This window comes from Dreissena polymorpha, chromosome 2 (assembly GCF_020536995.1).
Source record: "Dreissena polymorpha isolate Duluth1 chromosome 2, UMN_Dpol_1.0, whole genome shotgun sequence".
In the NCBI taxonomy this organism is placed as follows: domain Eukaryota; kingdom Metazoa; phylum Mollusca; class Bivalvia; order Myida; family Dreissenidae; genus Dreissena; species Dreissena polymorpha.
Window position 1 is genome coordinate 152,050,008 of NC_068356.1, and position 27,361 is coordinate 152,077,368.

At 36.9% G+C, this 27,361-nt stretch overlaps 1 protein-coding gene across 1 annotated transcript; it reads left to right on the top strand.

Moving 5' to 3' along the window:
* Positions 1–6,505: 6,505 nt before the first annotated feature.
* LOC127869476 (acidic leucine-rich nuclear phosphoprotein 32 family member A-like) lies at positions 6,506–25,439 on the top strand. The gene is made up of 8 exons (XM_052412092.1): positions 6,506–6,692; positions 8,618–8,761; positions 10,764–10,883; positions 12,444–12,600; positions 16,416–16,466; positions 16,867–17,033; positions 18,103–18,184; positions 22,894–25,439. The coding sequence occupies exons 1-8, from the start codon at positions 6,639–6,641 to the stop codon at positions 22,944–22,946; spliced, it is 828 nt and encodes a 275-aa protein (XP_052268052.1). The 5' UTR covers positions 6,506–6,638; the 3' UTR covers positions 22,947–25,439.
* The last annotated feature ends 1,922 nt before the right edge of the window (positions 25,440–27,361 follow it).

Below are 27,361 nucleotides of genomic sequence, written 5' to 3' on the forward strand. Positions count from 1 at the left end.
TTCATGCTTTATAGTAAAAAAGAAATAATAGCAATTATATATTAATTATTAAGTACTTAAACGAAGATCTAAATTGATCATCGTCAACTGGTATGATATTTAGTTGCATATTCTATTTGAGCTTTGAGCGGCACCTGTCAAACCTCTGCATGCAGGTTGGCGCGTGCCAAAACTGATACCGATTAACTAGTTAAGTAATTGAAGTACTATTCAAACCAGAGCGTTTTCGTGCGTAGTTAGAAGTAACGAGTGCACTTAGGTCAGGCGTAAACAAAATACTCATACCTATATTGTTGATTTCAATTTCTGTCATTAAACAACAGATGAAAATAAAAATACCATGATTGCAAAACAAATTGTATGACAATATGTGTACTCTCATTATTACACAATGTATTGGCATAAATCTACCGGTTAAGTCACTAAGAGGAATTTGTTTTGTTTTAATAATGTGGATATAGTGGGGGGATATACCGTGTAAAAGCTACTTTGGCAACGGACATATAAGTGTTTCTTGTTTATTTGAGAAGCATTTAATTGTAAACATTTTTTTCTAGCTTGTATCGATAGTCTGATTTCAAAATGAATGTTTCTGTCGTTTTATAGGTATTGGAATTCATTCAGGGTGCGTTTTGAAACAGTTACCAATATGTGTTGCTAATCGACATTCGACAGCAAAAATGTGAAGTGTTTTGCTACTTACATTTAAGGACGCTTATTTCCATAAAAACAACGTGAAATGTACTACAATCAACCTAATACAGGCATGTCGTTAAGTACATGGGAGGTAAGTATTCGTGGAAGTGTTACGCGCTAAACAACAGTAGCCTCCCTTATACAACTATTTTTCACAACGATAAACGACCAAGGTTAACGAGTAAACATGGACATGTTTATTACAGCTGTATGGTTCGTGATAAGCGTAGTAGCTGTGGCTGTACAATGGCTGCACTACCCATAAACTGCATTTCTTTCCTAGTTAAGCCTATTTGTTAGCCTGCGTTTGTGCAGTGTAATGTGAATACTGGATCATTGTGTCGATGATGAATGCATACATACCTGGTTGTCATGTAGTTTTGGTACGATTTCCTCTCGGTATTACGCGATAAAGGGCCCAATATGAAATGTATAACGTTGAAATAGAGCTATCTCTCCCCATCCCCGTAAAATTATTTTTTCTCAAAATATTGCCGTGGTTTTCTTATAAAAAAAATATGGCCAGAGACATGTCGGCTAATAATTAAATAATACATAGTGATAATAATAAATAAAACAATCGACATGTACAATCCCTTGCTTTTCGGATGATAAAATACTGTTTTCCATTCGAGTGATTCAACTTATGAAATTGTGCTGGTGTGGACAAATATTCTATTCGGATTACTTATGTTATTTAAATACATTTGGCATTTGCAACAAGCACGATAAAACATTGAAAACATATCAAGGAAATAATTTAGACACTCTCACAGACTTTCAAGAAGTTTTTATTTCTGCGACACATTCTTATTGCCTAGTGACACGCTATCATCTTCAAACAACTACAATTATCGGTGTATATTTTACTGCTTACATGCAAAATAACCATGGACCCGGAATTCGATCTGGACATGTGCGTACTGCCGGTAATGAAGTTTAACGGAAAATCCAGCGATAATGCATATATATTTACAAACAGGGTTGATATTATGTTATATTATAGGATTCTAATACATTTAATTGAGTCGCGCTTTGGGATAACTGGGCCTATTGCATGTGCGTAAAGTGTCTTCCCAGATTAGCTTGTGCAATGCGTTTTAAGCAACTATATTAAGCCCAGTTTTCCCAAAACACGGCTCAACTAAATGTGTCATTTTGAAGATCTGTGAACAGGTCATTAAAACGAGCTATACTTATTAAAAATACCAACAACAACAACAACACATTATATAACCTTACTAATAAAGTCTGTTATTATCTGTAGCTGTAGGGATATTGTCCGGTTAGCGCAGTGGTTGATACTCGGATTTCTCACCTAGGCGATCCGGGTTCAATCGCCGTTTCCAGAAGCATGTACGTTTGGATAGTGGACACCATATCGGACAGGTGGGGATACCTCCACCCGCTCCCACCCCCCCCCCCCCCCCCCCTACCAATACACACACAATACAGTGCTCCAGCTAGGATTCGAAAAGGGCAGGGGGGGGGGCTTTTTTGTCAAAAGGGCACTTTGGACGCGCAGTATTTTGTCAAACGGGCACTTTTGAGCGCGCGGGCGTTTCTGGAATGCTTCCCCTTGCATGTTTATTTATAAGTTATTTATAATTGTAAGAATATATTATTCCCATTATTATTAAACAATTCAAATACTAGTATCATGTCTTCAGTGAGGAATACACTAATTGCAATGTATTGTAATAAGGTAATAAGGGATTTATTCATCATCATATGTAAAAAAAAAATAAGGGCAGGGGGGTCCTAGGAAGGGCAGGGCGGATGTTCGGGAGGGCAGGGCGGGGCGGGGCGCCCTTCAATTTAGGCCTAGCTGGAGCACTGCAATACAAAACCATATCAAAATTCAAAAATCTATCATCAGCGACAACATAATTGCAGGAAAGTGAAGCTGTACTTCCCTAACTGTCGTTAGTCTAGAAAGCAAATTACGTAAGAGTGCTATAAACCAGTCCGGGTCCTCACATAAAGAAGCCTTAGGCGTGGAAAAACCTCATAAACTTCCAAATAAACACACACAGCTGATTAATTGTGAATGGCGGCGTGTGTGTGAGTACTGGAGAGTATCCCAGCATTCCTAACTTGACTTAAGTGTGTTTTTTCCGAAATATATTCAACTGGGATGAGGTTTTGTGTTGTAGGGGTGGGGGGGGGGGGCGAAGTTCGCTTGAGGATCCGGAGATACTTATATGTTCTGTATGGTGACCACAAACCAAACTCACGTGCACCGAAAACGTTGAGTGAATCCGGGTCGTCGAGTTGAGAACGGAGTGTACCAAACACTTCCATTACTGGACAACCTTTCGCGAATGTTTGTATGCACTATTTCAATATTTCGCTACCACTGCAGCAGCGTAATGGTCTCAGCTGGGACCTGCCCCAGTACTCTTACCATAGAAGAATTTCAATACATAACAGCGAAAATATTGGGAAGGGCATGCTCAGCATTTAGCGGTTTGTGGGCCAAATATATAAGCCGCGCTCTTCGTAACTGTGGCAAAATGCATCCATGACGACATGTTCCTCAGAAACTGGATTTTCGTTCAGCAGAGACTTCCTAAGCAAGAAAATTTCCATAAAGGCTAAAAGTGTTGTCCCTGATTAGCCTGTGTGAACTGCTCAGGCTAATATGGGACGACACTTTATGCACATGCTTCAAGCCCCACAGCGCGGCATATATACAGTAATGTATCACACACTACTGCATATATGTCGCGCTGTGACGCTTACTATGTCGCCAGGTGGTGAAAAGTGTGCCGCCAGTATGGGACGCGAACCCGGGAACTCCCGCTTACAAGGCGATTTCTCCACCGAGTTAGCTTAACGGACGCTTATACAGCTAATCACCAATCGCGCATAAGTTCGGTACCGTGACATTCTCTCAAGCCGAGTAGGAATTCGAGTCACATGGAACAGTGTATAACTGATCACAGTGAAACTCCTGCCGTCCTGGATCGCGATGAACCAACGGTTCTAATGAGAACTGCAAGTGCCACATCATCCGTTAGGCGCCATTGTCGCCGGGTGGTGAAAAGAGTGCAGCCAATCCGAAACTCGAACCTCGTGAGTTAACCTGGCCGCTTACACAGCTATTCACCAATCCCGCTTAAGTTCGGTACCGTGACATGTACCACTATATATTCACGGTGTTGCGTGCCTTATCAGCTGAGATCAATACCTTGCTGCAGAGGTAGCGATCAATAAAAACATTCATTGCCGAATGGACGTGTGTGTGTGTGTATTTCAGAGTTTATTTACAGGTCCTACTGGCCTCTTCACGAGGTTATAGTAGCCCGACCTGCCCCTGTGACCTTTCAGGGGAGAAAGATTAATTTAGAGCCAAAGTAGGTCAAATTTACCCCGGCTTCCCGGGTATTCACCAAAGAAATAATTTAGATCCAAATAGACCAGTGCACGGTGGCCAATGAGACCTTAATGTGCACTGGTAGTAAGACAATCTCAAAAGACAAATTCATGTCTGAACGCAGCACCGCTGCAGCACACAGCTCCGCCTTTATGGCCCACTTGTTGTCATCAGCCGTCGTCTTCATCCCCGAGACAGTTTCCCCAGTGCGTTGAGCGTACTGAGTACCGCTGTCCCGGGGTCCCTCTCTAAAGCCACCCCCTCGATGTTCTGGGTGTATGTCGCCCCAGGTCCGTCCCGTATGTCCCCCACACTGGTGGTCTCGCTGTCCCGCCGTCCCCGGCCCTCTTCAGACGGGACCTCTGGCAGGTCCGGGCCGGCGAACTCTCGACGATAAACAGCGGGTGACAAGTCCGCTGCATCTTGGAGAAGACAGCAATCCCAGCAGTGTGGAAGACGTCCGGCTCGAGGGTGGCGGACTCTGCTGGATTAGCAGAGCCACCCGCAGAAGTTCCCCTCTATAAGGAAATATGTACAGGTGAGAAAATCTTCTGCGGGCGACTCTCGCCTCGGTCGCGACGCGCACGCCGAATGGACATCTCGCCAACTGTCAATCATAGTCTTATCTAAATATCGATCGACCAATCAGCGATCGATAAATCGTGCGCGCCGTTTGCTTACGACATGTGTGCCATTTTATAGACAAGCCGAATGCTTAATTCTCATTTATTCAACGAGTTTCGTGTATTTTCTTCGAAAAAAAAATAAATTGAATTATAAACAAAAGTTGTAAATAAGGTTTATGTCCAGGCGAGATGTACTTACAGGCGTTAGGCCACAGTCTGACATACCTATGGAGAGCCTATACATTCCATAGTGAACAAGATATGTGTTTGTTAGAAACATAATGCCCCCTATTGCGCCGCTTTGAAGCCATATATTTGACCTTTGACCTTGAAGGATGACCTTGACCTTTCACCACTCAAAATGTGCAGCTCCATGAGATACATATGCATGCCAAATATCAAGTTGCTATCTTCAATAATGCAAAAGTTATTGCAAAACTTTAACCAAGGACACACACAATGAATGAATGACAGACAGACAGGCCAAAAACAATATGCCCCCGATATTTCGATCCGGGGGCATACAAATCACGAAATAGTAAGTCTCTCTTCACGCTAGATTGGTCATGTTCCGCTCGGGTACTACTTAAATGTACCCTTGGTACTCTTGAGTATACTTAAGTGTACCCCGGGTACGGAAAATATACTAGAATGTACTCGGGAATTTTAACGCTACATTGGTTGTTTTTTTCCAAATTTAATTATGTTCACATATATGTCAATATTTTGTTAAATGGTCGCTACATTATCGAAACTTATACTCAAACAAATGTTGAGGCAGGTTTGTTCGTATTCCATAGCGCGTTTTACGACATCGGATTTTGGGCGGGAATAAAACTCAGGTACAGTCTAAATTGTTCGGTTACGTTTAAGTATATTTACCTTACCTGGGTAACGTTAAAGTACATGTGTATACTTACGAGTACATGGGTACATTTCAGTACAACCCGAGCCGACAATGACCAATCGAGCCACACTGACAGCGCAGCTTTAAACAAAAACAGACGAATACGCTTGTTCAATAGAATGGTTTACAGTCGTTAACGCTTAAATATTTTGATAAATCATGTGCTCGATCATGAGGATCGGAATGCGCACTATGTTAAATCAGCAAATGTGTTTTATATCAACCTTTAATTTTGCAGTTATAGTCTATTTAATTTAATCTCATATGAAATGTAATTGAATTCTTTAAAATCAACCTGCGCTAATTGGTTGATCCAATAACAGGGTTAACGTTTTATTATATTAATAGAATTATAAATAAAATGTGTGTCCGTTAAACCTTTTATAACAAATGTATTGATTGAAATTCGAAATTAACACATCGTTTACAAAAAAATAATCAACGACGAATTGTGCATGCAACTTTGTTACTCATATCACTTCCTATAATTGATCTAATAACTGAAATCGGTTCCCTTCAATTAATTTTTAAATGTAATACTAATTAAGAACGACATACTTTATTATAATTTATATTGAAATAATTTCAACTTAATGTCAATCAAATCCTTTTATTATATTACACAATATATTTCATCCCGTGTTTGCGTTGCTTTAAAGAAAACCATCGCGTTGATAACTTGTGGTCATAAAGCGTTGTGTCATTTTACGCTGGTTTACTCTACGCGTAAAACCTCAACACGTTTATTCATAACATTACCACGTGCTCTGCAGTGTTTACAATCGAAAATTGGAATGCCCGCGCGCATCGATTCTGTGCGCTGATTGGCTGTTGGCAACCGGTGCTCATGAATATTCAAAATAGCTTTCAAGATCATGCTGCGTTTTGATTGGTCAACTGCTTTACACAGCAATCTGCCCGCGCGGAGAGACGATTTTGCCTTTCGTTAGACTAGATTGTACACACAGGTTCAAAGTGACCTAGGATCAGATTTTTGCCTGGAAAGTTGTTATAATTATAAGTTTCTAAAATGGAAATGGAAAAGAGAATCCAGCTGGAGCGAAGGGGACGCAAGGAGAGCGAGGTAAGCAATGATCTTTGTATCGTTTGTTGTTCGTTTGGCATGGGACTGAAGTAGGCCATCTTGACTTCAGGAGGCATGTGTATGGCCATTGTGATTATCTTAAAAATGTTGTTTGTTCTTTAATTCGACAATGCGAGGTTTATTTTCTTGCTTAAATTACGTACATTTTTGGCAAGTGTACCATTCATTATGATTTCTGAGGATATTGCTGTATAATGAGTTCTAGATCAAATTATTAAAATTTTGAATGTTTAAGTCTTTTCTAATAATTTCACATTTGTAAAATGCTTACTCCCATGTATATCACCTCAGAATCATGATGGTAGTTTATATGGTTACAAAGGTAAATACAATGACACATGAACATGTTTGACTTTTTGACATTGTATTGTTGTCAATCTTAATTGACAAGATTATTATATTATAACATAAAATGTACATTTAAAGGTATCAAACAATACTAAAATGTTGTTAAATTCATATATATTTGTGTATTAACCACAAATCAGTGGTACAGTTCATGTAGAACACTGTAAATCTTGACATCATCGCCGGCTTCTGGAAATTGTACATGAAGATGGTGGCCATTTTCGCCATGTCTGAATTCCTTGTTTTCACGCATTTCCTCTTATGCGATTCAAAATTCACCGATATAAATCCTGATTTGACATTTTCACTCTCCGAAGATGAAATGTTATGCGTTGTAAACGAGTTTATCCCTTTCAATCACTTGTTTTCAGCATGGGCCATTTTCAGTGCTTCATGAAAACAACAGATTCGACGCCATGTTTGTTAGAAATATTTTATGAACGTTTACATTAAAATTGGTTGGTATAATTTGTCAATATGGCTTTTGTATGGTGTCATTATAAATTTCCTTTGGTTATGGTAAGCCAGAAACCGAAAATAAGGTCTTAGATGCGAGGATTTTGTGAATGAGCGTTACACGTTTTTGCGTCATTTGACCTAGTTAGACTCTGTGGGCAGAACGCGCAAGCATGACAACAGATTTTTGTCGCCGGTCAATACAAGTTTACAGTTCAGCAGCTGATTATCGAGCGAAATTGATAAATTATAATATATATAATTGTTTTAAAGGCTTATTGGGTAGGCAATTGATGCGATTTTGCAGAAATTCAAAATTAATTCGAAAACGCGATTTCGAATCTTCCGATCACTGCCATCTTGGATTTCGATGACGAAATCACTCATGCGAAACGCTTAGTAATTTTCTACAAATTCCAAGATTTATTTCAATGTATCATCTTCGAGACCGATTTAAAATGCACGCGAATATTTTTCTTTAGTGCTTACCATAACCAATTACGAAGTTTTTATGCCCGTATAGATGAAATAAGCGAATATTGTGCACTGAAAATGGCGAACAGTCCGTTATGGCGGCCAGATTCGTTCTTTACTGGTGAAAATCATTACGTTGTAACCCATTTGCGTAGAAATACAATCATGTGATAGACCGCCAATTATTTTGCAAAAAATATACTTAAAATATAACATGGCATTTCAAAGGACGTACATTTGGTTGATTTCATGACTTAATATACATTTATCACGTTAAATTCCAGGGACTATTTATTTAGCGGAATAAATTATCGACATGAACACTTTGGTTTAAATATGCAAATGAGTTATTGACGTCAAGGATAAAGAAATGAAAGTAGAAAATAATTGAGGATAATTGCCTTGGATGTCACTGACAGTATTACGTGCTGTATGCAAATGCTTAATTTTTACTTGTGGATGTGAATGACTTCTGAAAAAGGCAAAGACATTTGCATAACTTACAAAAAGCTTGTTACCTACTTATTCTGTAGAAAAGGCTGTTAAAATCTCCCCAAAACACATGCTCAAACAGCTTATTTCAATCACAGTGTGACATGCTTATTTTTGCCAATTATTTTGTTTAGATTGCCGAGTTGAACCTGGACAACTGCCGCTCCCAGCAGATTGAGGGTCTGTCTGAGGCGTACTGCAACCTCGAGTCTCTCAGCATTATCAATGTCGGCCTCACCACACTGAAGGGCTTCCCAAAGCTGCCAAACCTTAGAAAGGTACAGAATCTCTTGCTGTGTAGGCAGGTTACTTATCTTAACAACTTAACAAGTTAACTTACAACGTGACATGTATGGTGAACAAAAAGGTGGGTGTCTGAATTACTGAACTTAGACTTTTGCCATGACTTTGATTTGCCTGTTTTGTAAAGTGGGTATGTTTGTCTCAGTTAGACTACAATCCTGAGTTTGAGAGGATTTTGTTTTTAGTCCAGTGAATAAACACTGATTTTTGAATATAGTAGATTTCTAAAGCGTAAAAAATAAAATAAACATGCCAGAAATAATGCCCTCAATAAATAGAATAAGCCAGTGCTCCAGCTAGCAATAAATAGAGGGGCGCTGCGCCCCTCTAAAATTTGCCCCCTTAAAAAGCGCCCCTCTATTTTTCTGTCAAATGCCCTTTTGGTCTCTAAATTCCTGTTTTCCGGCCATATAAATCGCCGGCAGAAACATCGACATGAATACACAGATAACACCCTTACCGGTACATGACTGCCTGGGCGTAATAAGTCAACATATTGTGAACAAACAAGCCCGAAGGGCATGGTTTGTTATCAGATCATTAATTAGCCTTTTGTTGCAGACGATAGTAACATGCTGTGAAAGATTATCTCTGAGGTCACGCTTGGTTAGGCACAATCACACTCGAATGAAATCAAACTCAGCACTATTGATTTTTTTAAACTTCTGAATTCTTTGGCTATGATTTTTTGTTTGCCAAAATAGTGATTTTTAATTCAAAACACCTATTAAAATTTGAAAATTAATCATCTTTTTTTAATGTTGAATATGCGGTTAATTTTAAGTCCGAAATTACGGCATTGAAAAACATATTTGTGTTTGGATTTTATTTCTGAACTTTAAAACACTGTCTGTCCTCAATCATGATGAATTTTAACATGGATAGGGGCAGACAGTTGTTATTTCAACAAATAAAGAGCTTGTTTGGATGGAGGATTTATCACTCTGCAAGTAAAATGTAATTTTGATAATGTAATATATTTTCGCGACCTAACAAAACTGTCAACGTTGTTGACATTAGTTGAAATAAAGTGTTGTAAAATAAATATATCAATGTTTCATTTTTAATCTCCAGACTGGATGCTACTTCATTGTGACATTGATCATTGTTCAGACTTTAAATTTGTCAATATAGATTATTGTTTTAATTAATATTATTATTGTGGAAAAACATTGGCTCACAGTTATTCAAAGTAACAAATTTAGTGGTGACTGTCACAACATTTATTTGACCCAGTGAAACCCCTGAATTTATTTCATGTTTTCTTCATTTCTTCTACAAGGCCACTGATGCTTAAACTGGAACCTGAAAGATTAGCATGCAGTTCAATGATGATAGATGATAAAAAACATCAAAATCCCTCCCCCCACACACACACCGGAAAGAAATATGATATCTACATATCTCTAATGCGTGTAGTCGGATGCTATCCCAAGTTGGTTATGAAATTGGCTACGAAGTTGTTTTCCTTAGCGCCAATGTAGATAGTAATATATTTATTATAATTTCATTACACAAAATGAGGAACAGCATACAATTGGTGAAAACATCCAATGCACTAATGTTTACAATTCATAAGTATATAGTATAAGCAAAGTATATACTTAAGTATATCTATAACCAAATGCCCTATTTTCCAAAATTACGCGTGAAATTTGCCCCTTTTGGGGAATCTCCCCTCTATTTTGAAAAGCTGGCTGGAGCACTGTAAGCTGTATGCAGATGTTCACAAAAATGATAAATTTTAAGAAGTCTAGAATATTTATTATGTGATGACATTAGAAACATATATTTTCCCATTTTCCTACACTTGTTTATTCAGTATGTAATGTACAGAAAACATGTGCGTTTTATCAGAAAATCCAGGTGCTGATTATAATTTAAATTAGATTAGACAAAACATATAAAAAGGTGATACTCGGGAAAGGGTGTTTTTACAAGACTTTCTCAGTTCAGGTCTTATTTTCTATGTTTTAGTTGGAGCTGAGTGACAACCGTATCTCCAGCGGCCTCAACAACCTGTCTGGCTGCCCCAACCTCACACACCTCAGTCTCAGTGGCAACAAGATCAAGGACTTTGAGCCCCTCGAAGCATTAGTGAGTTACCATTGAATTGTTTCCTTCTTTTTAAAGTGCTCGTAAAAGTTTTTTTCTCAATGTAGGAATTTTTTTATGACTTCTCAACTGCAGTCCGATAAAATTTCAAAAAGGTATGAAAGTTATGTCAATTTCATCCAAAAGGGTATTATCTGCAAGGCAGCAAATAATATGAGTACTGAAACTGAACAATTCAGCAAAAAAGAATGTAAAATAAGTTTTGGATTTTTGTGCAATGAAGTACCCTGCTGTTTAAAAGACCCATAAATACAAATGTGAAGATTTCATGACATGATTGAATTTTCCAGATTTCATGGTTTTGTGGTTTCATCAATTATCCCCATTGGTATGATCGAGATTTGGTTCCATAGATAGTGTGCAATTGAAGTTTATTTTCGGAAATAAGACTGACCTTTGTGGATTATTCTGTTTATTTATTTGATTTATATAACCAACATACATGTATGTATTTAAGTGAAATTATATTGTGATATTTAATGGAAATAAAGCCTTTTTGTCCCCTAACCATTTCACCGGAGAGGACTAATTGTTTGTGCTCTGTGCGTCTATGTGAGTCTGTCTTTCACACTTTTCTGGATCCTGCAATAACATTAAAAGTTCTTCATAATTGTTCATGAAACTTGAAACATGGTCAGATGGCAAAATGGAGATTATGCATGTCTTTTCATTTTGTTCCTACGTCAAGAATTCTGGTTGCTATGGCAACAACAATGGTGGAGTCGGTAGGGGACATATATTGCTTGGCGTTAGTCTTGTTTGTAGCATGATACTTTATGGTAACCAAATGCATGCTCAGTTCGTGTTTAAAACAAGCAGAGGCTAAAGTTACAATTTGTGTGTGTAGGATTATTTAAAAGAAATGAAATGACACTTAAATGCATCCCCCCAGTTAAGTACTATTCCACGTAGGAATCATGACAGGGCTCCATTCCCTTCCCCCTCCTATGAGAACATGCCCTGTGAAACCATATTCTTTTGCACAGGCAATAGCCGGGGCTTACAAATCATGAAATGTATCAATGGCTGTTTTTGTATTTCAAAGTTTATGAGGTCCTACACTTTCTGAGGCAGTATTATGGGAGGACTTGAGTTTGTTTCCGCACTCCAACTAAATTATCTTACCAGACTCATCAAAGTTGGGATACATTTTGAATCAAAGTTGTTATTTCCAGCTATTTAGTTTCTATATTTGAAACTTAATGAATTTTGGTGTGATCTTGTGGGGAGTTCCCGGACAAAACCGCCATCTGTCCTGTATTGTTACCAACAATCTAGACGACATGCACCGGGAGGATTTAACCCTGGTTGCTTTTGTGATCTAGTGTCGGGGCCTTTTTTCTTGATTTGGGTAAAGGGCCTGGCCTTCCATTTTGGGGGAAAAATTGTGGACAAAACTGATAAAGTGCAAGAAATTTCTGAAAGTTGGCTTGAAATTTGGGGAAAATTGCACCATTTTAAATTAATTACCTTAGGGGAACTTGAACGGGCCTTTATAAGGCACTTGCTAAAGCTTCTATAACTTAATTTTCTGTCCAACAGAAGGACCTCCCCAACCTGAAGAGCCTGGACTTGTTCAATTGTGAGGTAACAAATGCGGATGAATACCGAGAGAAAGTGTTTGAGTTGCTTAGCAACCTCAAGTACCTCGATGGCTACGATCAGGACGACCAGGAGGCTGAGGATGACGAGGAGGAAGGTGAGGGATTGTCTACTTTGTAAAACACAAATTACAAACCTTAACCTCTCAAAGTAAAAAAAGTCACAAATTTCAATATACTTAATGATTTCCTTAAAGGGGCCTTTTTACAGACTTTGGCATGTATTGAAATTTTTCATTAAATGCTATATATTGATAGATGTAAACATTCGATATAAAAAGCTCTAGTAAAATACAACGATAACTTTAAAGAAAGAAAAAAAAGTAATCCTCAACTAGGCTTGAACCACTGACCTCTGGAGTAAAAGTCTATCGCGTAGACCACTCGGCAATCCGTGCGCATACTATGATGAATGTATTTTATATATGCAATCCTCATAGTGTAACAAAATTTAACGACAACAACAAAGCTCTCCAAATTATTCAATCGTTTCGCGTTGCAACGCTTTATAATTTTACGTTTCTGAAAGCGAATTGTCAAAAGATGCATATAATGGATATTTTAGCGCATGGTACATGTTCATTAATTCTGTTTCCTCACAAATATCATAATTACAAGGAAAATGTGAGAATCTGAAACATTTTTAGCTCGACTTTTATATATGAAATATATAGTGGATCTATCCTTACCTCGGCGTGAGCGTGCAAATGTTTAAGTTTTCGTACCACCCCAAATATTTCCTATGTCCCTTGACATATTGCTTTAATATTTTGCATACTTCTTTACCAACATGACCCCCAACCTATAAACAAGAGTAGACAACTGTATCAAGCATTTTGTAAGAATTATGGCCCTTTTTCCACTTAGATTTATCAATTCTATGTTGAAGTTTGCGTACCACTTCAAATATTTTCAATGTTCCTTGAAACTGTATCAAGCATTTTGTAAGAATTATGGCCCTTTTTCCATTTACAATATGCATATTACTTTAGTAACATTGCCACAACTTCTTTAATAAAAATAAATTATGATCAGATTTTATTAATACTTTGACAATACAACACTTACCTGAATACCACAATGGATTCCACCCAAACAATACCCCACGCCCCAACTCAGCTGACCTGCCGCCCCTCCCCCCCTCCTTTTTTATTTTTGATGGCTTACGTTATACTGTCTTGAAAAGTGCTTGAAAATGAGTCCTAGGCTTGAAAAGCCCTTGAACAAAGGTTGGCCTTGAAAAAGTGCTTGAAAAGTGCTTATTTCATGTAAAAAAGCCTTGAAAATGTCTATTTCTGCTCAAAATTACTTTTATCATCGCTTTTATCATTAACTCAAATCGTTCTTAAGGGAAATATTATGAAAATTTATCATAAATTCCTTCGCGCAAAAAGTTGAGTACGAAATAAAAGCTTCGTACACTATTGAGTACGAAATGTTATGTGTACACGTCACAGATTATGTGTACCACGTCAGAGGTTATTCGTTGTGATCAATTTTCGCGAGTGAAAACGCAGCGATGGGGAAGTGTTGTTTCAAACCAGGGTGGTTAACTGAATATTCCTGGGTACAGAAAACAAATGACATTCGAAAAGCACATTGTCGAGAATGTATGAAGACTATTGATGTCGGGGGGATGGGGGAAAGCGCTTTGAAAAGCCACAAGAAAACATAAAATTGAAAATCAATGTGTTTGTTTGTAATAACTTAAAAAAGTAAATACATATGTGAGACTCATTGAGTTAAGGATGGATATTAAAACATGTATTTGTATGTAATTAAATAACATGTATGAGTTAATATAGAATAAGTTTAATGAGTTTGAGCAATTAAATGACATTTACTGTGTTAATCTGGTTTGAAAATGCATTTTTTTAAAGGAAACTAACGTACTGTTCTTGGCCTTAAAAATGAAAATTTGGCCTTAAAAAGTCCTTGAAAAGTGCTTGAATTTAGGTTTGCAATTTCTGTTTGAACCATGGTCAAGCACTCGAATAGTCGAGCGCGCTGTCCTCTGACAGCTCATGTTAGTCCCCTACCAGTTTCACCGGAGGGGACTTCTGGTTTTGTATCCGTCCATCCGTCCGTCACACTTTTCTGTATCCTGCAATAACTTTAAAAGTACTAAAAAAATTCATGAAACTTGAAATATGGATAGATGGCAATATGAACATTATGCACGTCATTTCATTTTGTTCCTACGTCAAAAATTCTGGTTGCTATGGCAACAAATAGACTAGAAATACTGCTGAAAATGGTGTTTTTTTCTGGATCCTGCAATAACTTAAACAGTTTTTAATATTTTTTCATGAAACTTGAAACATGGATAGATGGCAATATGGACATTATGCACCCCATTTCATTTTGTTCATACATCAAAAATTCTGGTTGCTATGGCAACAAATAAAAAAAATATTCTGACAATGGTGGAGCCGGTAGGGGACTTTAATTGCTTGGCAATAGTCTTGTTTTTAATTTTGTCAATTTACCAAAACGTGAAAAGGTCCCTTTTACAAATTCAATGTAAAAGAAATAAGTTTAACCACTTCTGGAACAGCATTCCAGGGGGAATTGATTTAAACAATTAAAAAAGTTCACTGTTTTTCATCCATCTTTTTACCGGCTACTCTCGTTGATGAAGGTACAGTACAGCTGTAGAGGTATCATGTAGTCTCCAACCTCCAAGCAAAGCTGGCAGTTATAGTACACAATAATATTTAGTTTCTTACCACATGTACATAGGAATATTCACAAATGAAGTCATGGCAAGTGCCCCTGCAGAAAATGTGTCTTCAAATAAATGGTAATCTTATAATATTGTGGTTATCTCCGCTGTCCGTCATGGCCACTTTTTCCTCCTACACTATTAGCACTTAAACCTTGAAACTTACACTCATGGTAGCTATGAGCATATGTGCGACCCTGCACTATGTGGAATTTTGATCTGACCCCTGGGTCAAAAGTTATGGGGGTTGGGGTGGGGCTGGGTCAGAGGTTTTCACTCATTTCTTTAGGTTATTTTACTTAAACTTCTTTATTTCTGCACCGATTTACTTCAAATTGATACTGAACCTCTCTTATGACAAAGCGTTCAATCTCAACTATGCATGGCCCCATTTCCAACACTGGGGCACCCCGCTCACATAGACCCACTCAAAATTGCCTTTTACTATAATTACTTCATTTTTACACCGATTCACTTCAAATTGATACTGAACCTCTCTTATGACAATACGGTCAATCTTAACTATGCATTGCTCCATTACCAACCCTGGGGCGCCCCGCCCACATAGACCACACCCACCAAAAATTGCCTTTTACTATAGTTTCTTCATTTCTACACCGATTCACTTCAAATTGATACTAAACCTCTCTTATGACAATATGGTCAATCTTACTATGCATGGCCCCATTACCAACCAAAATTGCCTTTTACTATACTTTCTTCATTTCTACACCGATTCGCTTCTAATTGATACTGAACTTCTCTTTTGACAATGCAGTCAATCTCATCTATGAATGGCCCCATTACCAAACCTGGGGCGCCTGCCAACATAGACCACACCCACCCAAAGTTGCCTTTTACTATAACTTCTTCATTTCTCCACCAATTCACTTCTAATTGATACTGAACTTCTCTTATGACAATACGGTCAATCTCAACTATGCATGGCCCCATTACCAACTCTGGGGCGCCCCTGGGTCAACAATGCAGCGTGAGGATACGCGTCGGTCTCTGCTGCGCCATTTCTAGTTTTACTTGCAAGTTAATTGGAATGTTGTGCCAGTGATGGTTACAAGTTAACCATACCTTGTGGCCTGACATTATTTGTAGACTTTCCTACCGACTGCATTTGTTAAATAGTGACATTCTGCTCTGACTGTACTCACAATGTGTGTGTGTTGGTTTCAGACGGTGTTGACGAAGACTTTGATGGGGAAGACGGTGAAGAAAATGAGGAAGGTAAAATAAATTTCCATTAATTTAACTACTGGGTGTATGGAGAGATCTTAGGTAAACTTGCATGGTTCTCAGGACTCGGCCTAAGATCAAATGTGAGAGTGAAGTGACTTCTCGCTCAGCTGAAATTAGGGAGAAGAGAGGCAAATTAAAGGAGAAGTTGTTTCTGTTCAGCATTTAATAATCTCTTCAATAATCAATTATTTCGTTCCCTTCATGACACCACATCCATCATCATTACGATTAATCAGAAACAACTCGCATTTGGCAGCTTAGGGCGAAACCTTAACAAATTTAACCAATCATACTTAATGTAACTGTTGTGTTATGAATTAAGAATTGTTTGGTGAATGCAGGCCCTGTTTGAGGCACATTTTGAACACCTTGAGTTGCTGTTTGTTAGGTGAAGATGATGGCGGAGATGATGATGAAGAAGAGGAGGAAGCAGGAGCTGAAGATGATGATGACGACGACGATGATGATGAAGAAGACGTCGATGATGAGGAGGAGGATGAGGAAGAAGATGAGGGATCAAATCTGCAGTTGTTAAACCAGTCAGGAGACCTCGAGGTATGGGCATCATGTCCCCTCGAGGTATGGGCATCATTTGAGCTCTGTTCTGGGAAACCTTGCTTAGCACAGGCTAATCAGGGACCAGTCTTTATGGATGTTTTTGTTTAAAAGAAGTCCTTTCAAAATAAAAAAAGTGAAGTCAGAAAGTCACAAATTTTATCTCTGAAAAACCGGTATGGACTGCAGTGGCGGTGCAAGAATCAGTTTTTGTTAATGGCCTAAAAATCCTGAAAATTGTTAGATTTGTTATCTTTTAATTGTTATACAGTTCATGTAAACCAGTTGCCTTGTTAGGAAAGCTTCTCCCATTTTTAAAATCGCGAAATTAAATCTGCTTGTCATAGGAATCGTGCAAGTCACTTAAGCAAAGACTGTATATAGCTCTAAATTAAAAAAAAACACTTTCAGGGAACTAAAGACCTTAAAATCATCATCATAAAAAATGTCAAAAATGGTTAAACTCTTTCCTGCTGGAAAGCAAAATAAATGCCTATATTGAACCAGCAAGAACCTTGAAGTCTGTTCAGGTTGTATGCCTTTATTCAACCAGCAAGTACCTTGAAGTCTGTTCAGGTTGTATGCCTATATTGAACCAGCAAGAACCTTGAAGTCTGTTCAGGTTGTATGCCTTTATTCAACCAGCAAGAACCTTGAAGTCCGTTCAGGTTGTATGCCTATATTCAACCAGCAAGTACCTTGAAGTCTGGTCAGGTTGTATGCCTATATTCAACCAGCAAGTACCTTGAAGTCTGGTCAGGTTGTATGCCTATATTCAACCAGCAAAAACCTTAAAGTGTGTTCAGGTTGTATGCCTATATTCAACCAGCAAGTACCTTGAAGTCTGTTCAGGTTGTATGCTGGGCATCAGTATCTCAGTGATGGAAATGAAGCCTTTAACTTTTGAATCTGTAAGAAATGTCTTTAATTGAAAATTGATTTTTGTAAGGAACTACACAGCCATCAAATTTGTAAATGGTTTTATGCAGTATTTTATAGTTCACTGCTGCTATGAATTGTTCCCAGTGCTCAACATGCTGAAGTTTCACACGTTTTGTTTGTGCTGCAGGATGAGGAAGATGATGAAGATTTTAATGCTGATGGTGCAGAGGAGGATGAGGAGGAAGCAGGGGAGGAGGAGGAAGAGGATGGTGAGTCACACAGTGATTTGGGGCTGCTATACAACCCCATTCCCAATATAAAAAAAAGTTAAATATTTTTCCAACATAAAATTCCCAATTGAAGGTTTCAGTAAAAAATTATTTGAATAAATCGCAGCGTTTGGTTTATTTCCGTTCAATTATAAGTATTTGTTAGCAAAAAAACTCACCATTTTCCCAATTCGTCTAAATTAGGATATTTTCGCCTATCTTAAGTGCCCTGTTGACATACCCAAAATGGTAAGGAAAAATAGCTGGGTTGGAACCACTACAGGTTTTTGGAGACTAAGTCAATTGTTCTGGTGCTGCCCAACACCAAATTGGTAACAAGTATGAATATTTGACCAGGTTCGAATCTTGACAAGAATACAAAAACATGAATGTTGGTCAGACCCTTATGAGGTTTTGAAGAGAGTACTATAATGTCATAAAGCCACATTACATTGTGAGCCCTGGAGTCTTATTGCAACCTCTGAAAATACCTGTGACCGTTTGTATTATTGTCAGTTAAGTTGGAATATGAGTAACCAAAGTATATTTTAGTGACCAAAAAAAATAAGAACTAGGATATTTACAGTGTTATTTTTCGTTAAAAATCGGGTCCAGTATTCGGCCCCATTCCCAATTGACAAAAGTGTTTATTTTTTCCAAATGAGAACTAAAAATTCCCTTTTGAAGGTTTCCAAGATTTTTTTTTAAATATATATATCATTATTTTGTTCATCTCCCATCCAGCCATATCAGTTCAATCTTATATAAAATAATACTGAACAACACTTCTTTCATAATTTGAATCGTTTTTTTAGCAAAGAGCAAAAAACACTTATTTCCCAATGTTAGTCAAAGGCCACGAATGTTCCCAAGTCAAAGGCCACGAATGTTCCCAAGTCAAAGGCCACGAATGTTCCAAAGTCAAAGGCCACAAATGTTCCCAAGTCAAAGGCCACGAATGTTCCCAAGTCAAAGGGACTCTGCCCCATTCCTAAAACACTGATTAAAAGTTAACTGTTCACATACCCTGGATACCCCATGTAATCCTATGTAAATGAATAATACAAATTTCCAAAATTAAGTCAAAATGACGCAAATTTTCCCAGTGCAAAGGGACCAGGCCCAATTCCCAAAATGGGGAAAAAACAAAACAAAAACAGTTTCTACACCAATAAAATCACCTTCTCTGAAGAGGTGTGTTTTTTATTAGTAATCAACAGGACAGGACACATTTACCAGATTGGAGAGAATTTCAGTTTTAAAAGAGAAAATTCGCTCCGAGAGTTACAACTGTGGTTATTAGACATAAAATCTCAAATTTGCCACATCTTTATAGGATAGAGGCTACCTTTAGTCAAGACTGTAATTGTTTGATTTGCATGCATGTATTTTATTTTTGTTCTAACTTTAATGTGTATTTATGGGAAATTTGGTGTATTTAACAGGAAAAAACAAAATTCTGATTATGTTATTTAAGTATTACTCTTACACCCATTAATTCAGGGCTCGACATTAAAGGTAGTCCGACTGTCCGGGACAACCAAATTGTTAGTCCGGACAAGTAAATAAAGAATTTGCTAGTCCGACGGGACAAGTGGTCATTATATAGAGGATATTTGTTGGATTCGGTGGATTATCGATTTTAATTCACGAGTGATCATAGAAAACAATATTTTCGCCACGAGTGAAAATATATATTTTCTATGGTCACGAGTGAATTAAAATCGATATTCCACCGAATCCAACACATTTTCTTTTTATTTTATGCTTTTTTTTCACAGTTTATATTCATTGTTAAAGAGTTTAACTTAATAATTTCTAGTGCTGCAACAATATACCGGTATATCGGTATATATCGCAATACGCAATCCGCATATTGTATTGCGATATGATTTTCATCATACCGGTACAAAATTTTTACAAAAATTCATTCACATTTCGTCCAGAAAAGCCATCCGAAATAATGATAAAAAGGTAAACAAAACAAAGCAGGGTAAATTATTTTTTACAAAAAAAGCATTCTAAAAAGTGTATTATACGGAGTAGCGTTGTTACATGGGAGCATTCATTCGATGCTTTTGAACAGATTATCGTTGAATTAATTGCGCACAGCTGTAAATGTTTCGTTCGATTCTGATTTGAGCATTATTTGTAATCCGAATTTCGGAAATACGCTTCCAAATTTGAATGCTAACGCGACAATAAAAAATTCTAGCGTCAAATAAAAAGTGCTTTATCCTTTGTCTCAAAATAGCGCGCGAAAATTATACAGACATGTAGAACGTCGCATGGAAAGTATGGGTGTATTTTGTGTTGTATAAAAACGGGAACATCACGTCAGCTGAATTACGCGTGTTCAGTGGGAAAAACGCCCCGGTTGGACGTTATTTCATCACATCTTTAAATAGTAACAATTGCAAAAATGTATTTGATGCTTAAGAAAATTTGCAAATGTTTGTGTTTCTTATTATTCTTGAGCACATTTATAGTAAATATTTACCAGAATTTGCTTTAAAATTGGAATTTATGGGATTATTGGGTAATTGGCAAGTTATAATTTTGGTACAAGTTAGCAATATATTGCGATATATTGCAATACGGGTTTTTGAACTGACAATATATTGCAATACAGTTTTTGGCGTATTGTTGCAGCACTAATAATTTCGCTAGGATGACGTCATTTCGTCAAAAAATGACGTCATTTCACAGTAAATAATGAAAATTATCGATAATTTTCACTGATAATTTTCACTGTTTGAAACAGTGAAATTATCACTTTTAATTCACTGATATTTTTCTATAAACCACCGGAAAGCATAAAATAAAATTGTATAACTTAGAAAGAATGCCTTTTAAGCCATTATTTCTGTGGAGATATCACTCAACTTTTCGAGTATATTTTGTATACTTTTTATCGTCGAAACCTGAGATATTCCGATAGTTCCATGTGATACATGTACTACACTGTTCTGTTCACAAGGGAAGCAACCCTTAACATTTTTTTCTTTGCCAAGATAACAAGATTATTCTCCCTTGTAAAGAATATGCATTTTACGACACCGGTACACACCGATCTTTCAGACAATTAACGTCGTGATGTCCTCTCTATGTATAGAATGATTTTGTTTTTTTAAATATCAGTTAAGTACTGTACATATACATCACTTTTAACATTTTCTGTTTGATGTTGGCAACACACAAGTTTTTGTCAGGTATTATGGCTTTGTATAATGTTTAAAAATCAATAATCTTGAGTTTTCCTGTTTTTCTAGCCAGTTCTTTTTGTATTGAAATTGCCTTCAATTATGTTAACATGTATTTTGAACGATTCAAGTCTTTATGATTTGAGCATTTTGTATTATTTTATTATTTTGCAAAGCACTGAGCAGAATAAGATATAATGGTCAGGACAAGTTGCTTTTTGGTCAGGACAAGTGAAATTATGGTCTACTTGTCGGACTAGACAAGGGGCTTCAAAAGTTAATGTCGAGCCCTGTAATTACTAAAAAACTATGAATTTGCCTTACCTTATAAATACTAATAATAGTAACAGTAATGAGTTTAACCAAATCATTTGAGCCTTGTACTGGGAAAACTAAGCTTAATGCTTTTATTGAATTCTTGTTTGAAGGGAGTCTTTTCTAAGTGAAAATCCAGTTAATGCAGAAAGTGTCATCCCTTATTAATTTTTGTGGACTGCACTGGCTTATCTGGAATGTCACTTTACCCACACTTTACCCACACTACCCACACTTTACCCACACTTTACCCACACTTTACCCACACGTAACCCACACTACCAACACTTTACCCAAGTGTATAAACCCTTTCCCTCTCAAAAGCAAAGTTTAAATGGCTATGTGCAAACAGCATAAAACCAGAACAGCCTGCGAATGACTCGCAGTCTGATCAGGTTTTATGCTGTTTGCTTCTCATCAGTATCTACAGGTTGGAATTGTAGCCTTTAAAACTTCAATCTAGTAAGAAGGGTCTTTAATTAAATGCAACTTTCTTAGGGACTACAAATATGTACAAATACGTATCTTAGTGGTAAATGGTTAACCCTTTCAGTGCTGGAACCGAATTGTGAAGGCCTTTGCAAACAGTTTGGATCCAGATGAGACGCCACAAAACGTGGCGTCTCATCTGGATCCAAACTGTTTGCTATTCTGATTCTTTGAAAAAAAAATGAAGAAAATGCTTATTTTACAAATTCAGCAGACAACATTTTAGCAGACGACAAATTTCCCAGCATGCAAAGGGTTAAGCCCTGTTTCCTCAGAGCAAGGCTGGTATCACAGTGTGGTGTACAATGCTATTGTGTCTTAAACAGAGACTCGGTGTTCTCCGTAGACACAGGCAGCCTTTGATTTCACCGCTTACTAACAGTCTCAGCGCTGGCTTTTTCCCTCAAAATATCAATTAAAAAAACTCCCTGATTAGTTCTTAGTTGCTGGCTACTTTGAAAATATAACTGGCTAATCAAATTTTTATGGAGAACTGTGCTGAGACTGCTTTCATGACTACTGGATTGTTAACTCCAGGAGCTGTTCTCACTGGATTGTTAACTCCAGGAGCTGTTCTGACTGGATTGTTAACTCCAGGAGATGTTCTCACTTTACTGGATTGTTAACTCCAGAAGCTGTTCTCACTTGACTGGATTCTAAACTCCAGGAGCTGTTCTCAATTCGCTGGTTTTCATTTTTCAGATGATGATCAGAGAGGCACCAAAAGGAAACATGAAGATGAGGAGGATTCATGAACATGTTAGCTCTCATTTCATTGGACAATAACGCAACTATTGACATTTTCTCATCAGAACTATCCAATCATGGATCACCTTTCATTTTCATCCTCATGACTATGAGGTCTATAGTGCACATTACAGTGATGTCATCGACTTACAGAAGGAGTTTTTACATTGGTCGCAAGCCGTTCAAAACCAGGTCTTCGTCTCTGTAGAAAATACAGAGTTACAGCAGATTTCTTGTATATTGTTATTCACTTGTCCAATGGTTTGCTGCTATGTTATATTGATTTTTCAAACTGTTATGTCATTCATGTCATTTGATGTAAAGTTATGAATTGGGTCCCAGTAAAAAAATATACATGCATGTTTTATTTAACTTTAATGGCAGATTATGATTGTAACTTAAAATATTTGATTATGAAAACATAAATGTTGAGAAAAACTAAGTAACACATTCACAAATAAGTCCATTTACATTCCAAAGACAAAAAATAAATAGAAAACAATCTTTTTAAAAAATAAACGTAGTTGCCTTATTTCATATGAAACGAAACATGTTCTTCTCTGCTTTTCGCTTAACAAGTTGTATGTATTATTTCGGTTATTGTACATAAATACATTTTATGAAGTCTATTGCCTTACATTTTTACCGTATGTCGGGTTGATTAAGAAAAACAGATTTCCTACAATTTAAAAAATAGGTGATGTAATTTACATTGGTCCTGTTAAACTAGTGTTAAGACACTCCTTGTAATAAACTTACAACCAGTGCTATGTATTAAAGACGTGACTAGCATATAAGGGTAAATAAAGCTCAATAAGAGATCAGAGGTTTGTATTAGGGGTTAAATTTGTAGCACATTGAACATATTCGTTATGCAAATGTTTGAATGTAAATATTTGTGTTTTGCTGCAGTAACATAAAACAGCAAAATTCGACTGAAAACAATGGACATTATATGTATAGATTTTCCTTTAATATTCCTTCATACACGTATGTATTCACAATTGTGGAGCATGTCATATGGCCTTGGTTTAAACTTCACCAATCTTATACTTTGGCAACTAATTTGTGATAGATTTTCATAAGGTATAGTGTTAAAAAACAGTGGTATTTTTCAGAAAAGTAAGTTTTAATATGCAAACAAGCTACTTGTAAATACTATTATTGAAATGAATTTCACAAGAACTATTTAAGCTGATATGAATAGTATGGCTTATATTTTTAAACATAGAAAATAAACTTATACCATTTGTTTTCCCCCTAGCCATCATAATCAAAAGTATATATTATTAATTGACTTCTTGATTTCCCCATTACTGAAACACTTGTAACATCCAAATTTGCATAGATGCTTATACTGTACTTCTGTTTAACTTTGGCTGTTAGTGACATAAACTTTTTTTGGCATATGATCTCAAATGACTATGTATTTATATCTGCATTTTGAAAAGTTGATAAATGCAATTATTTGAAACGAATGCCATAAGCACATGTACCATTTATCAGAGAACGATATTCACATTTGTTAAGGCCATAGATATTTTGCTAAGTATTTGAGATATTTGCTGCAAATTTCATACTTTCAAAGTATTTGATTAAGTCGAGGGTTTGAAGTTCATAGTAATCAATGTATTTGGGGAGAATAAACGTCAACAAACTTAAATTGGTGGAAAAAAAAGTTTTTATGGGTAAAAAAGGACTGTTACGGGCCATTAGAACCTTGTTTTGAGAACAACTGGGCTTAAAGCGAGTGCAAAATGTCCGGGCAGGCTAATCAGGGACAACAATTTCCGCCTTATCTGGATTTCGTTTAGAAGAGACCTTTTAAACGAAAAATTCCAAAAAAGCGGAATGTGTCTTCTCTGAATCGCTCATCTCTGGGATGACACTTTGCGTACATGCTTTAAGCCCGTTTTACCAAAATTGCGACTTAAATTCATGGGACACTAGACAGTCTGGTGGCAGCATGGTTTTTGTACTGGACAGAATGAACCTTTAGAATCAGATGTTGTTAAGATCCATTTTGTATGTGTTTGCATTTGGAATGAAGAGGGATGTATGACTGGGATTTCTGAAACATTAGCGTGAGTAATACTTTGAAATGAAAACTTGTATGAAATCTTAAAACTTATTTTATATAAGTAGATACGTAAGATTCCCATGCAACGCTCCAGTATTTTTCTTCCACAGTATAAGGTTGCAAAAATAGATTTAGATTATGTGTTATTTATGTGCATCAGTTATGTGTCTAATGGTGATAACTTCACTGGTGACTTGATCAAATTCTGAAATGTTTTTTGTCTGAGTTTGTATTCATATTGGCGTTTTAAAAGTGCTAGAATTTGTTTCAATAGAATACATACTCGTGAACTTAAACATTCATAGATCTTTGACCTCGGCACTGATTAAACTTACTGTAAGAATTGTGTTAACAATATTGAATGACAAGTACTGGGAATTCTAGTTATATATTCCTTTTCATGAATAAAATGTTAAATATATGGAGATTTGTGAATATTTTTATGTCCATGGATCAAATGATCACGGGTATTGTTTTTGGGCGGTCTTTCTGTCTGTCTCTCATTGTATGTGTCTGTCATTGTATGTGTGTGTCTGTCCCAAAACTTGGTCATAACTTTTGCAAGATTGATGATAGCAACTTGATATTTGGCATGCATGTGTCTCATGGAGCTGCACATGTTAAGTGGTGAAAGGTCAAGGTCGTCCTTTAAGGTTAAAGGTCAAATATATGGCTTCACAGCGATGCAGTAGGGGGCATTGTGTTTTACAAACACAGCTCTTGTTTTCCCATTTAACCACAGTATAATGAATCTCCATCTGGTAAAACTGGGTTAAATGCATGTCCATAAATTCATCTTAAGATTAGCCTGTGCAGTCTGCACAGGTAAATCAGGGAAGACACCGCCTAAACTGGATATTGGCTAAGAAAAAATGTAAATGAAAAAAAAAGCATAAATGCAGTTCCTGATAAGACATATGCGGACTTCACAGGCTAATCTTGGTTGACATTTTACCCACTTCAATTAAGATGTGTTCCCAGGACAAGGCTCTTAAAACAACCCTATCCTGGTACATCTATGGATTATATTGAATTGATGCATTTAATATTAACAATTAATCTATTTACCGAAATTCAAGGACACCTCAAAAGTGTTTAATTGTAATGTACATATATAAATGTTCAACTACATTCAGAGATTAAGCAATTATTTCATTCAAGACAACATTACTGTAGAAAGCAAACTAATACAAACTTTCACACAAAAACCCAACAACAACATAATCCTATTCAGGTTTGCTCTGCATTCATATGATCATATTTTTATGCCCCGGGTTGAATGATCGGGGATATATTGTTTTTGGCCTGTCTGTCTGTCATTGTATGTGTGTGTCCCAAAACTTTAACCTTGGTTAAAGTTTTGCAATAACTTGCAATATTGAAGATAGCAACTTGTTATTTGGCATGCATGTGTATCTCATGAAGCTGTGAGTTGTGAAATGTTAAGGTCAAAGGTCATTTTTTTTCCTTAAATAGCTGCCGTGCACAGGTGGTTAACGTATATATATATATATTTGATAGTGAAATATTTTTTTCAGAAAAGTTGATTTTCCGCTATAATATGATTATTTATCATTCAAAATGATGTTTTCACTAGTTAATATCATAGCCACACGCTAACCACCTGTGCTGCTGTGCGGCTTCAAAGCGATGCAAAAGGGGGCATTGTGTTTCACAAACACAGCTCTTGTTTGACAAGTTATTGAAATGGCTGATGAGAGACATTAAGTGGCTGTTCTGTAATTATATCTTTTAACACCACACAAGAAACAAAATGCGTTTGTGAAACACAATGTCCCCCTATATGATGTTTGACCTTGAAGGATGACCTTGTGAAGGATGACCTTGACCTTTCACCACTCAAAATGTGCAGCTCCATGAGATACACATGCATGCCAAATATCAAGTTGCTATCTTCAATATTGCAAAAGAATTCATAAAATAAGCGATTTGGGCCACATATATTTGACCTCTGACCTTGAAGGATGACCTTGACCTTTCACCACTCAAAATGTGCAGCTCCATGAGATACACATGCATGCCAAATATCAAGTTGCTATCTTCAATATTGCAAAAGTATTCATAAAATGAGCGATTTTGGCCACATATATTTGACCTCTGACCTTGAAGGATGACCTTGACCTTTTACCACTCAAAATGTGCAGCTTCATGAGATACATATGCTTGCCAAATATGAAGTTGCTATCTTCAATATAGCAAAAGTTATTGCAAAATGTTAAAGTTGGCGCAAACAGACCAACAGACAGACAGGGCAAAAACAATATGTCCCCCACTACTATAGTGGGGGACATAAAAAGTATTAAGAACACACCTGTCAGTAAC

Coding starts and splice junctions, on each gene's coding strand:
- LOC127869476 (XM_052412092.1), top strand. CDS start 6,639: ATGGAAATGGAAAAGAGAATCCAGCTGGAGCGAAGGGGACGCAAGGAG. Junction 6,693..8,617: donor GGGGACGCAAGGAGAGCGAG/GTAAGCAATGAT, acceptor TATTTTGTTTAG/ATTGCCGAGTTGAACCTGGA. Junction 18,185..22,893: donor GGAGGAGGAGGAAGAGGATG/GTGAGTCACACA, acceptor TTCATTTTTCAG/ATGATGATCAGAGAGGCACC.